The sequence below is a fragment of the Peromyscus maniculatus genome, chromosome 1, assembly GCF_049852395.1.
Source record: "Peromyscus maniculatus bairdii isolate BWxNUB_F1_BW_parent chromosome 1, HU_Pman_BW_mat_3.1, whole genome shotgun sequence".
Taxonomy (NCBI): domain Eukaryota; kingdom Metazoa; phylum Chordata; class Mammalia; order Rodentia; family Cricetidae; genus Peromyscus; species Peromyscus maniculatus.
Genome location: NC_134852.1, coordinates 110,015,756 through 110,026,868, shown reverse-complemented (window position 1 = coordinate 110,026,868; position 11,113 = coordinate 110,015,756). Strand labels below are relative to the sequence as shown.

General features: G+C 54.2%; 1 protein-coding gene across 3 annotated transcripts; it reads left to right on the top strand.

The window, feature by feature from the left end:
* The first annotated feature begins 1,444 nt into the window (after positions 1-1,444).
* Positions 1,445-9,095, top strand: Serpinh1 (serpin family H member 1). Of its 3 annotated transcripts, XM_006982162.4 has the most exons (6): positions 1,497-1,606; positions 2,850-2,893; positions 5,168-5,820; positions 7,152-7,250; positions 7,362-7,594; positions 8,099-9,095. In XM_006982162.4, exons 3-6 carry the CDS (start codon positions 5,202-5,204, stop codon positions 8,399-8,401), a joined length of 1,254 nt encoding a protein of 417 aa, XP_006982224.1. In that variant the 5' UTR covers positions 1,497-1,606; positions 2,850-2,893; positions 5,168-5,201; the 3' UTR covers positions 8,402-9,095. The 3 variants fall into 3 exon arrangements, with proteins under 3 accessions (XP_006982223.1, XP_006982224.1, XP_076404167.1); XM_006982161.4 differs by lacking the exon at positions 2,850-2,893 and having other exon boundaries at positions 1,445-1,606; XM_076548052.1 differs by lacking the exons at positions 1,497-1,606; positions 2,850-2,893 and adding an exon at positions 2,570-2,763.
* Positions 9,096-11,113: the final 2,018 nt, after the last annotated feature.

Sequence of the window (11,113 nt, the reverse complement as noted above, 5' to 3'; positions counted from 1 at the left end):
ATATAAGATTAACATATGTGGTGGTCATTTGAGGATTCACACACTCTCTGATTCTGTGATTCAGGCCTAAATCTATTGGGATCTAATATTTGCCTCAGCTTTAGAGCAAACGGCTGGGTAACCATAGCCAGACCTCTGTAGAGCAGCTGGTGGGGGGGGGTATCCAAACCCTCCTCCACTGCTCCCTGTAATGGTTTGATGCCAAGACTCCAGGAAAATCATCTTTTGGGGTGCTGGGTGCAAAGACTCACTTGGTCCCCGGGCTCTGGTCAAGAACATGTGAGAAAGAAGATAATTAGGAGCCGTTGATTGAATGAGAAAGTGAGTGATACAGGGTCCTCAGGGCTGGGATGGGGCTCAGTGGCAGGATGCTTTCTTGTCTTTCTTGAGTCCCTGGCCAAAACATTGAAAAGAAAAGAAAAGAAAAAAAGGCCTTTTCACGCCCCTCTCCTTTCCAGGCACGTTGTCTGTTGTCTATTATGCCGCTATCAGAAGACTGAGGGAATCTGGCCTCACCTACTGAATTCTCTACTAACTGCACACACCCCTCAGAAAGGATGTCCCCAAGGGCAGGGACTTTGCCCAGTGTGCAGCTTTGTTCACAGTACTTAGAACAGAGAAAAATAACAATGGCTTAACTCAGAGCTCAAGAGGCTATCAGCGTGGGGTGGGGTGGGGTAGGGTGGGAGAGCTAACTGTGAGTCCCTGAGCCCTAAGAGGGAATGGAGGGGTGGACAGGGATGAGCAAACTGAAATGGAGAAAGGGGCAGTTATGACAATATATTGTTTCAGTCAAGGGCACTAGCCCAGAAAAAAGAAGATCACACAACAGAACTTAATACATCCAGGTTGTTCCCTTACACACACCTCTCCATTTCCAGGGGGACCGCCCAGGCGCCTGTCTCCGAAATCACTTCAAGACTTGGCTTCCAGGGTGTGGGTCCAGCCAGAACTCTGAGGGCTTCTCCTCCCCAGGGAGGTTTCAAGGGTGAACTTGGGATTGGAGAGGGGCACTCACTGACTTCAGTGTCTGACTCTCCTAAGGCAAAGGAGAGGGACCCCCACGAAGGGGCCCCTGATTAAAGCTTGACAAGGCGGGCATGGGTCTATTGGGGCAGATCAGAGAAATGTGTGGCAGAAGGGATGTGTGGCCAGAGCAGGCTTGTGTGGACAATCTGAGAAGGAGACTCCAGTCCCGGGGAGCAGAACTTTGGAGCGGGTCTGTCTTTCTGCTCATCCTGTAGTCTACACCCTGCTCTCCCACTTCCAGGATCTCGGAGTCCAAGGATGTCCAGGCTCTAAGGAACAACGCCCCCAACACAGCCGGACGACGGGGCAGTAGGACCCAGGGGTTGGGAGAGCGCCCGCAGGCACAGGGGCGGGAGCCAGGGCGGTTTGGGGGAGGTCTTTGGCTTTTTTTTTTTTTCCCTCGGGGAGCCACGGCGCTCTCCGGAAGCGTTTCCAACTTTCCAGAAGTTTCTTAGGACGGGCAGGAGGGGGTGGGGACAGCCATATATAGATCCCGAGCCCGGGGCAGTGAGTTGAGTAGAGCCTGTCTGAGACGAGTGTCCCGTCGTCGGTCCCGGAGCAGCCCAGCCCGGCCCAGGTGAGGGGCGGGGGCGGCCGGGCGATTTGGCCCAGGGGGGAACGGATCGCTCCCGAAGGGACTGGGGCCCGATCCAAAAGCCTGGGGTCCTGGCACTGGAGGGCAGTGAAAGATCGGACATGGAGCAGTCCTGCTTAGGGTCAGGTTACACATCACGGTCCCTGGAGCTGTAGGCTGGGACGCGTACGGACCCGAGAAAGTGAGGAGAAGTCCCAGCAGCTCAGGGAAGGGTAAAGGTGGTGGCAGGGTCCGAGTGGAGCTGGGACCAAGTGCAGAGATGTCCTTTTGCACAACAGAGAAAGGGGGAGACCTGATTCTCCCATCGTCCGTGGGGAAAGGCCAGCAGCTCTGCAGTCCCTTACTCTGGGGTGGAGGCCCAGGGACGCGCCGTGGTTGATAGCAGCCCAGCCTACCCACAGGCTGTGTAGGGGCCTCTGCATCTAGCCCGAGAGATGCCGTAGCCTTGGTTTCTCTTGACCCGGAGTGGGAGTCCCTAGCTGTTAGGGACCCCCGGGCTTTGGGGAGCAGTCGCTTTTTAATTAGCATCCTAGAAGGTGACTGATGGCTGGACTTGACCAGCATTACTTTCACCCCACCCGAAAGGGGAGTCATCAGGGTCCACCAGGCCCCGGGTGATTTGAGACACCCCGGTCGTTCCATCCACCCATCCAGTTCCTGCAGGGTGAGGACTTCCTCTGAGCCTTGAGGTACCCAGCCTCCAGCTTGGGGACATGGCTGAGTCTCCAGACGCAAGGAAGAAAGCATTCCCGGTTTGGTCTAAAGGCCTGCCTCTCCACTTCCCGTGTTTCCTGCTGGGCCCTCTGGGCTCCAGGGCCCGGATGGAGGCCGGTGAAAAGCTGGGGGCTTTGACTGCCTGGAAGTCGGGCCGAGGCCACACCCTTCTGCTCTCAGATAGTTCCTGTACCCATCCCCCATTCCCGTCTAGTCCTTTGTCTCAGTCCCAGGATTCCCTGCAGAGATTTTTTAGTAGTGGGTTGCTGAGTAACGGGACACCACAGTGGTCGGCCGGAGAGCTTTGCTGAAGGCAGAGCCCCTCACTAGGAATCCTGACCTACTTGAGCGGAGGAGGCCTCAGCTGGGCCCTGCTTTCTCCCAGTGCAGAATCCACCTCCGCAGCATCCACCTCGATACTCAGGGTATCCTTTGGGGGCTGGGCCTGACAGGCCTCTGCTCCCCACATCTCTACGGGGTCCCATCTCTTTACTCTTCTGTTTTCTTTCAGAATGAAAAAGGCAGGCAGTGATCTCCCTCTGAGGCAGTTTCAAGGTACTTTAGACCCTTCAAGTATCTGAGAAACCCCTGGTGTTTGTCCCCTGCCTCTGGCATCTGCTCTCCTTCTGTCCCATCACAGGCTCCCAGGGCCAGCGGTGGGCATAGCCTTTGGCTCTGTGGTATCTTGGTTTTATTTTGTTTCTGTTTTTGTTTTTTCTTATGGGACTGTAAATTGTCTAACCTTGGCCGGAGGGCTGGCATTTAGCTGTGGCAAGGCAGATGGGTTGGGCTGTAGGAGGCTGGCTTGCTTGCAGAGACTTGCCTACTTTCATTCCTAATGCTGGGTTTAACAGCGTGGCCTTTCTCCCCGGCTCTGCCTCTTCCCTCAGACTTCTGAAGTGCAGATGTAAAACTATAGCCCAGGAGGCTCCTGGATTCTCCAGGCGATTCCTCAGCACCCCTAGTTCCCAAACCAGGCTCCCGGTTTCTTCCCCTCTGCTGGCCTATGGAGATAAGGCAACTTCTGCCTGCCACGTCCTCACCGCGAGCCTTGCGGAATCCCAAACTAGTCATTTGGGGATTTCTGGAGAAGCCCCTCCCAGGTCGGGGTGGGCTGGGCGTGGGGGCTGTCAAGATGGTAGCTGCCACGTGGCAGGGCTAGGCTTCTCTTCCCCTTCCTTAGGCAGGCGGCTGGCCTCTGCTGGATTAGTGGTCCTTTCTGAGTAGGGTGGCCACGTGTCTGCTGCTGTGATACAATTCATTTTACTCTTACAAGTATCTTTGAATGTACAGTGAATTACATGCTCACCCTGACTTCAAGATCTAGTGAGGGAGGAGCATAGTGTGGACATGAGGACTCCATCTCTCCTAAGAGTGAGATCTCACATCATCCCTCAGTCAGCTATGAGGCTGTGGTCCTCCATTCCCTCTTCCTGTCCAGTCCCTTTGCATTGTTCCTTCAAGGTCCCTAGAAGGGAAGCAGCTGAGGAGGTGGGGGACTTCCCTGGCTAGCAGGAGTGTTGTCTCAGAAATCCCATACTCTCTCAGGCAGGCCAGACTCACCAGAGTCTTCCTGCAGGGTCTGGAATGTGCTTTCTTCCTAGAAGACTATGAAAGGGGTCTTCCAGAGTAGGGGCACCCATTCCCCACCAGGGTTCTTTCTGATCTTTTTGCCTCATGGTCCACTCGCCTGAACTGCTGCATGAAGTGGGGAGCGGGGAGCGATGAGCTGGAGAGGGTGTGGGAATAGAAACCTTCGTGATCTGGGGCTTGTCTTGAGGACTGTTGCTACTGCTGGAGTCTGAGGAGGGGACTTGCAGGCATCTTTGAGGTTCTGGAACAGATGGTGACGTGGCCCTGGCTGTCCCACGGGAGGGCAGAATGGAATTTGTGGCTCTGGCTTCCTGAAGGATGGCGGGAAAGGGTCGGGGCTCCACCGAGCAGCGACTCACTCCCTTCCCCAGGGTCTTGCCCTTGCTGCGATCTTAGGAAATCCATTTCAAGTTTCTAACGACCTGGTCCCAAGAGCATTTGTCATGGGATTTCCCATCTGGTTCAGGGGCTGCGTGGGAGACGGACAGGCTAAGTCCTTGCTAAGGGAGAGAGGTCTTGGGTATGGGGAGACCTAGACCCTTAGTGCTCAGCAAGTCTGAGGCTAGATGGTAACACACGCGGTGTATGTACACACTCAAGGTCACCCTAGGGGCAGCAGAGTGAAGCAGCTTGGGTTCCCCCATTTAATGAGTGACCTAGCAGTGACTTATTAATGTCCCAGGGCAGAATGCAAGGCACAGAGAGGGCCAGGGCCTCAGCTCCATTTCACATGGCATCCTCTGCTCAGACATGTGGGCTTTCTGCAGACCCCCGGCCAGCTGCTGCCTTTGCCCAACTGACAAAGGCCCTGAGGCTGTAGGAGTCGAGAGCTGGGCTTCACAAAAGCCAGTGAGGGTGCCATTCTGGCCAGGTGGCCCTGACCCTTAGAAACAGCTATGACAAATGCTGGCCATTGGGATGTTGTAGGGAACCAGATATACTAACTAGGATCGGGCTCTGTTGGCTACAGCCTACTTCAGGGCAGCTCTAGATAAACTTATAAGTAAGTATAAGTATTGAATGTCCCGTGGGAGACATCAATGGGTGGCCTGGTAATGTACCAGGAGCTTTTATTAGGTAAGGAGGTCAAAGAAGGCCTCTGAGAGGCTGGGTGGCCCTGAGTCAGGTCTGGGATCCAGAGCTGAGTTCTCTTGCCCCGTCCCCTTGGTGGCTTGGTGGGTAAGGCTAGGGACTAAGGCATAGACTTCAGGGTGGTTCCCTCTGTACTCCTCACAGGTCCTCTGTGGTGCACACCGGTCACCTCTCAGCCATGCGCTCTCTCCTTCTGGCCGCCTTCTGCCTCTTGGCTGTGGCCCTGGCAGCCGAGGTGAAGAAGCCTGTAGAGGCCGCGGCCCCCGGTACGGCGGAGAAGCTGAGTTCCAAGGCGACCACACTGGCAGAGCGCAGCACGGGCCTGGCCTTCAGCTTGTATCAGGCCATGGCCAAAGACCAGGCGGTGGAGAACATCCTCCTGTCACCCTTGGTGGTGGCCTCATCCCTGGGTCTGGTGTCGCTGGGTGGTAAAGCCACCACCGCGTCGCAGGCCAAGGCCGTGCTGAGCGCGGAGAAGCTGCGGGATGAGGAGGTGCACACGGGGCTGGGTGAGCTGCTGCGCTCCCTCAGTAACTCCACGGCCCGCAATGTGACCTGGAAACTGGGCAGTCGCCTGTACGGGCCCAGCTCGGTGAACTTCGCCGAGGACTTCGTGCACAGCAGTAAGCAGCACTACAACTGTGAGCACTCCAAGATCAACTTCCGAGACAAGCGCAGCGCCCTGCAGTCCATCAACGAGTGGGCCTCGCAGACCACCGACGGCAAGCTGCCCGAGGTCACCAAGGACGTGGAGCGCACGGACGGGGCGCTGCTCGTTAACGCCATGTTCTTCAAGCGTGAGTCTCAGGGCTGGGGTGACGGAGAGGTGGGACTCTTTCCCACTCTCCTGAGCTTTTCCTTTTATGCTCAGTCCTTCATTGTTTCTCGTCTGATCACGATGATACAGCCGGCAGAGACAAGGCTTAGTGTTAGACTCTCTGACGTGCTAGAAACTAGATCTGGTGGGGAGCCAGGCGGGAATCGCTAGGATGGGACTGTGCTTCGACACATTAGGGTTCTTGCTTTTGTAAGTTGGAACATTCTACCTCAGCGGATTAAGGAACCATAGATGCAGGGTTAGCCCCATCTCACAGGGAAGGAGACTGAGGCCCAGTGGGTTGACTGAAGGTTAGGTCTGGGGTTCGTGGTTTTGTGTGAGTATCCAGATATGGGGGACTGACCTAAGAGCTTGCTGGTAGGAAGGTGACCCCTAGTTTACAAATAGGGCCAGGCTTGGGTTGGAGAGATGGCTCAGTGGTTAAGAATACTGACTGCTCTTCCAGAGAACCCGGCATTCAATTCCCAGCACCCACATGGCAGCGTACTGTCTGTAATTCCAGTTCCAAGGGGGCCGACACCCATGGCAAAACACCAATGCACATAAAATAAAACTAAATAAATGAAAAAAAAAAAAAAGGCAAACAACCCCCCTCAAGAAATGACAACAAAAACAAACGAAACCAAATAGGCCAGGCTGGGTAAGGAGTCTGATTGTCATTGGTCTGTCTGGACGGATGTAGGTCTGGTTGGGACCTGCACCTCTGTCATGCATACGCTTTTGGTCATCTTTCTAGCCACACAGAACTTAAAGAGAAGAAGGAAATGTTTTTAACTGACTTACTTACTTACTGTTTTTATGTGTATATGTGTGTACCTGCATGAAATTATGTGTGCCATGAGCTCACAGCCGAGTGATTGTGAGCCTCCATGTGGGTGCTGGGAACCAAATCCAGGTCCTCTGCAAGAGCGGTCGGTGCTCCTAACCACTGAGTCATCTGTCCAGCTTTGAACTTAAAGGTGGGCTTTGCTTACTCTAGGCCAAGGTACAGACCGAGCCCACCCACCTCAGTTGCCCTGTGGGGAAGAAAGCCTGCCTCAGCAAGTTTCCCAGATTCTGACAGATGCCACCCACACATGAGGAATGAGCTTCTTGCAGTGTGATCAGAGAGACCTGCCTGCTTAGACAGGGAACATGTGTTCAGTGGTCTGAGGACTGGCCACACTTGAGGGAGCCAAGAGCATGTGGCGTGGGTAGAGTCTAGGGTTCACAGTCGGTGTGCATGGCTGTGGGCTGACTGTGTCTGGGGGACACAGCTCACGGACACCTTGTCTTATTTCTCTCCCATAGCACACTGGGATGAGAAATTTCATCACAAGATGGTGGACAACCGTGGCTTCATGGTGACTCGCTCCTATACTGTGGGTGTTACAATGATGCACCGGACAGGTAGGTATCTAGCCAGACAATCAAGCTGTGGGGTCCCAGGGTGCCCAGAATCTGGCTGGCCCCTTACCCCCACCCCCGGAGTGTGCTCAGCATCCTCTGCTTTTCGCGCAGGCCTCTACAACTACTATGATGACGAGAAGGAGAAGCTGCAGATCTTGGAGATGCCCCTGGCCCACAAGCTCTCCAGCCTCATCATCCTCATGCCCCACCACGTGGAGCCCCTCGAGCGCCTGGAGAAACTGCTGACCAAAGAGCAGCTGAAGGCCTGGATGGGGAAGATGCAGAAGAAGGCTGTCGCCATCTCTCTCCCCAAGGGAGTGGTGGAGGTGACCCATGACCTGCAGGTGAGGGCCAGAGGGTAAGGGTCAGGGCAGGCTTCACCCGACTGTTCAGCAGGTCCGTCCGGCACCCACAGGGCATCCGCGTAGTGCTGGCCTCTGCTAATGCTGAGGAGATGTGTGTTCTGCCCTTGGGATGATGGCATGGGTAGCAGCTGAAAACAGTTGACCAGCTTCTAGGCAGCTGCTACCCATAATGAGCTGAGCTTTCTTAAGAAAATCCCCCACAGACAGACCTACAGACCAGTCTGGTCTTGGACAATTCCTCTTGGATGGCTTTCCTCTCAGATAACTCTAGACTACGTCAAGCTAACAGTTAAAGCTAATGAGGAGAAGGGTACAGACCCTCGTGGTCTACAGGGAAAGGAAGGAGCACCTAGCATTATGCCTGGAGCAAGGTGGTCAGCGGGTGACTGTCTCTTTTTGGGGAAGCCTCCAGGGTGGTGTAGATGGAGGATGAGGGTGTAAGAGCCTGGCACATGTGACCTCACTTAGCACCTGCTCCCATAGAAACATCTGGCTGGACTGGGTCTGACGGAGGCCATTGATAAGAACAAGGCCGACTTATCGCGCATGTCTGGCAAGAAGGACCTGTACCTGGCCAGTGTGTTCCATGCCACCGCCTTCGAGTGGGACACAGACGGCAACCCCTTTGACCAAGACATCTACGGGCGTGAGGAGCTGCGTAGCCCCAAGCTGTTCTACGCCGACCACCCCTTCATCTTCCTGGTGCGGGACAATCAGAGCGGCTCCTTGCTGTTCATTGGGCGCCTGGTCCGGCCCAAGGGAGACAAGATGCGAGATGAGTTGTAGGGTCCCAGAGTGAGCATGGCATGGCAGGAAGTGGCCAAAGGTTCCTGAGACACATGGGTGCTATTTTGAGGGGAGGGAGGGTTACCGGCCTTGGATATTCCACGGGGCGGGGGGTTGGCAGTGCAGATCAGAATTCCCGTATGTCTGAGGGGACATTTCTAGCTAAAATCCACTCCTCGAGGATATGGGGCCCAGATACTCTGATGCCAAATTCTGGAGTGTCTCAGTCATCCTGTCCTGCCCTCCAGGTTCTAGATCCAGTCTGCCTCAAACAGTCAATCAGTGTTCATATTTATGGCCAAGTCCTCTTTTATCTGTGAGACAATCGAGTTGGGGGTAGGGCAGTCCTCCTCATCACCATCCCCTCAGCGCTCCCCAGGTCTCCTGCCCATCTCCCAACTCCCTTTAACCACAAAACTAGGTGCTGCAGCCCCAGGACTGGCCACCCTCAAAATGACCCTTGCCCAGCAGTGGGAGTTGGGAGACAGAGACGGAACGTAGGAGGGGCTCCCTGGCATGCCCTGCTCTGGAGCCGCCACTCTGGGTCCTGCAGGGCTGAACTTTCGTTTTTCTCCTTTTTTAGTTTTTCAAAAATGGGGAGGGACAGGGGGAACATGAGCCTTTGTTGCTTTCAAAATGAGAACTTAATTTGTACAATTTTTTTTTTGAATAAAACTTTTCCAATAAAATGTTACAGGAGCGTGGCAGTAGATTTAAAAAGGTTCCCATATCGTTCTTTCCAAGAGACAAAGTCTGTGGCTTAAGCAGACCATATCTAGCTCTGGCGTGCTGGCAGATAACAGAACAGGGGCATGTTGTGTGCTGACTGGGGGCTGTGTTCTGCTCTGAAGCCCTGGAGAAGTTGGGGCTGCAGGGCCTGGGTACCCCGGTCCCACACGTTGAGGGATCGTGCTTGTCAGCCCTCTGACCTCATGGCAAGTTGGTCTTAGCCCAGGGGCCAGAGGGCAAACAGAAGCATGTACAGTTGATAGGCTTACCGCTTGGTCTCCGCTGTACAGCGGAGGCTTGTGGGAATCCCGCTTTTCAGATGCCTCATATGATGGGTTTGTGACAAGGAGGAACCCACAGACCCCTGTCCTGTGGCTTCTGGCGGGAGAGGCAGAGGAAACGGCAGTATGCCCCACCTCTGCTGGCTGTGACCTTGGGCAGCTCACTGCTTTCTCTAGATCCCCTCGACCATCAAGTCCACCTGGAGGGGTTTGGACCACAGACGGTCCCTTACCTTGGCCAGACAAGTCTACCAGGTGGATCTGGAGCTGTAGGAGGGCTGACCCCTTCTCAGAGCTACTCCATTGAGTCTGATCAGAACTGTTTAGAATCCCAGCCCTGCCCTGCCCTTTGAACTCAACAGGTTAGATTTCCACTCTCAAGGGACTTTGTCTAGAAATGGAGACGGGTTAGTGACCTGCGTGCGGGCTCAGGACTCAGTGCATCTCACAGCACTCCTTCCCATCCCGTAACTCTTAGGTTCTTCCTCTCTTCCGTGGGCCTTGCCTTGTGTGCTCAGATATTTGCATTGGGGGGATGCTGAGCCAGTGAGGGGACACATGGCTGAGATGCCTCTGTACTTTGACCCTTGGTTAGGTTTCATGTCCTAAACATCGTCTTACAGACCCTGAAAGGCCCTTTACTCAGGCACCCAGAAATATATCATGGAGAGACATCTTTGAAATAGGATCTTGTGTTTTGTGCAGACCAGTAGGACAGGAAGAAGATGCCTCCCTGAAAATAGCTAATGAGAATATGGAATCTCAGGAGGACACACAGTAGCACTCTGGACCACAGCCCTCAAAGGCACGGTCTGACTCCTAAGTATCTTTAGAAAGATGATTCCATAAACAGCTGGTCAGGGAAGTGGCCAACAATGACCGGCCTTTGCTAAGACGCACGCTAAGGTCCTACTGTACCTATATGACAGCAGGACAGGCCAAGTCCCTCCAGGCCTAGCAAACAAGCCTGACTTGATCTTCTCTGAAAGAGATCTAGGCCGTTCACCTAGAGTCCCTAAAACAAAGGAGGGACCAGCATCCTTCCAGGCCCTTCTGTTGCTCCCAGATGCACACTGTAGCTCCTTCTTTGGACACATAACTCCCGAGTCACTTGCCTGCACTCTGAAGGGACAATCTACAGCCGCTGCAGGGGTTACAGGTCAAACCCTGTAATGTTAATTCCCAAGGTCCCGGAATACCGCTGTACGCATAGGTGGTTAGGACCCAAGCCCAGGTCTGGTGAACTCTGTGGAGCTCTGGGCTCTACTTGCAATTGTTTTCCCCCTTTCAAGGTTTACAGTTGGAATTTCCGGGCTTGATTCCCACAGGAGGCTCCAGCCATGCCTGTGTAGTAAGTGTCAGAGTGGAAAGGATTATCCGAAAGACCCTACCCCAAGTCTTCCCTTCTCACCAACATGTCAGAAGGAAAGCTGTGATTTGGGGAAAAATCACAGACATCGCCATCATCAACGACTTGAAAGGCGCAGGGGGTTATTTTAAGAAAGTATTTGTTGTGTGTGTGTATGATGGGTGTTTGTGTTTGTGCATGTGTGTACGTGTACACAGGTCCACGTGCAGGGGTCGGAGGACAACTTTTGGCTTCCTGTTTTTATGTGGGCTCCAGAGATCAAACTCAGGTCATCAGGCTTTGCAAGCCTTTTACCTGGTGAGCTAACTCACCAGCCCTCAGGGTGGTTTTCTG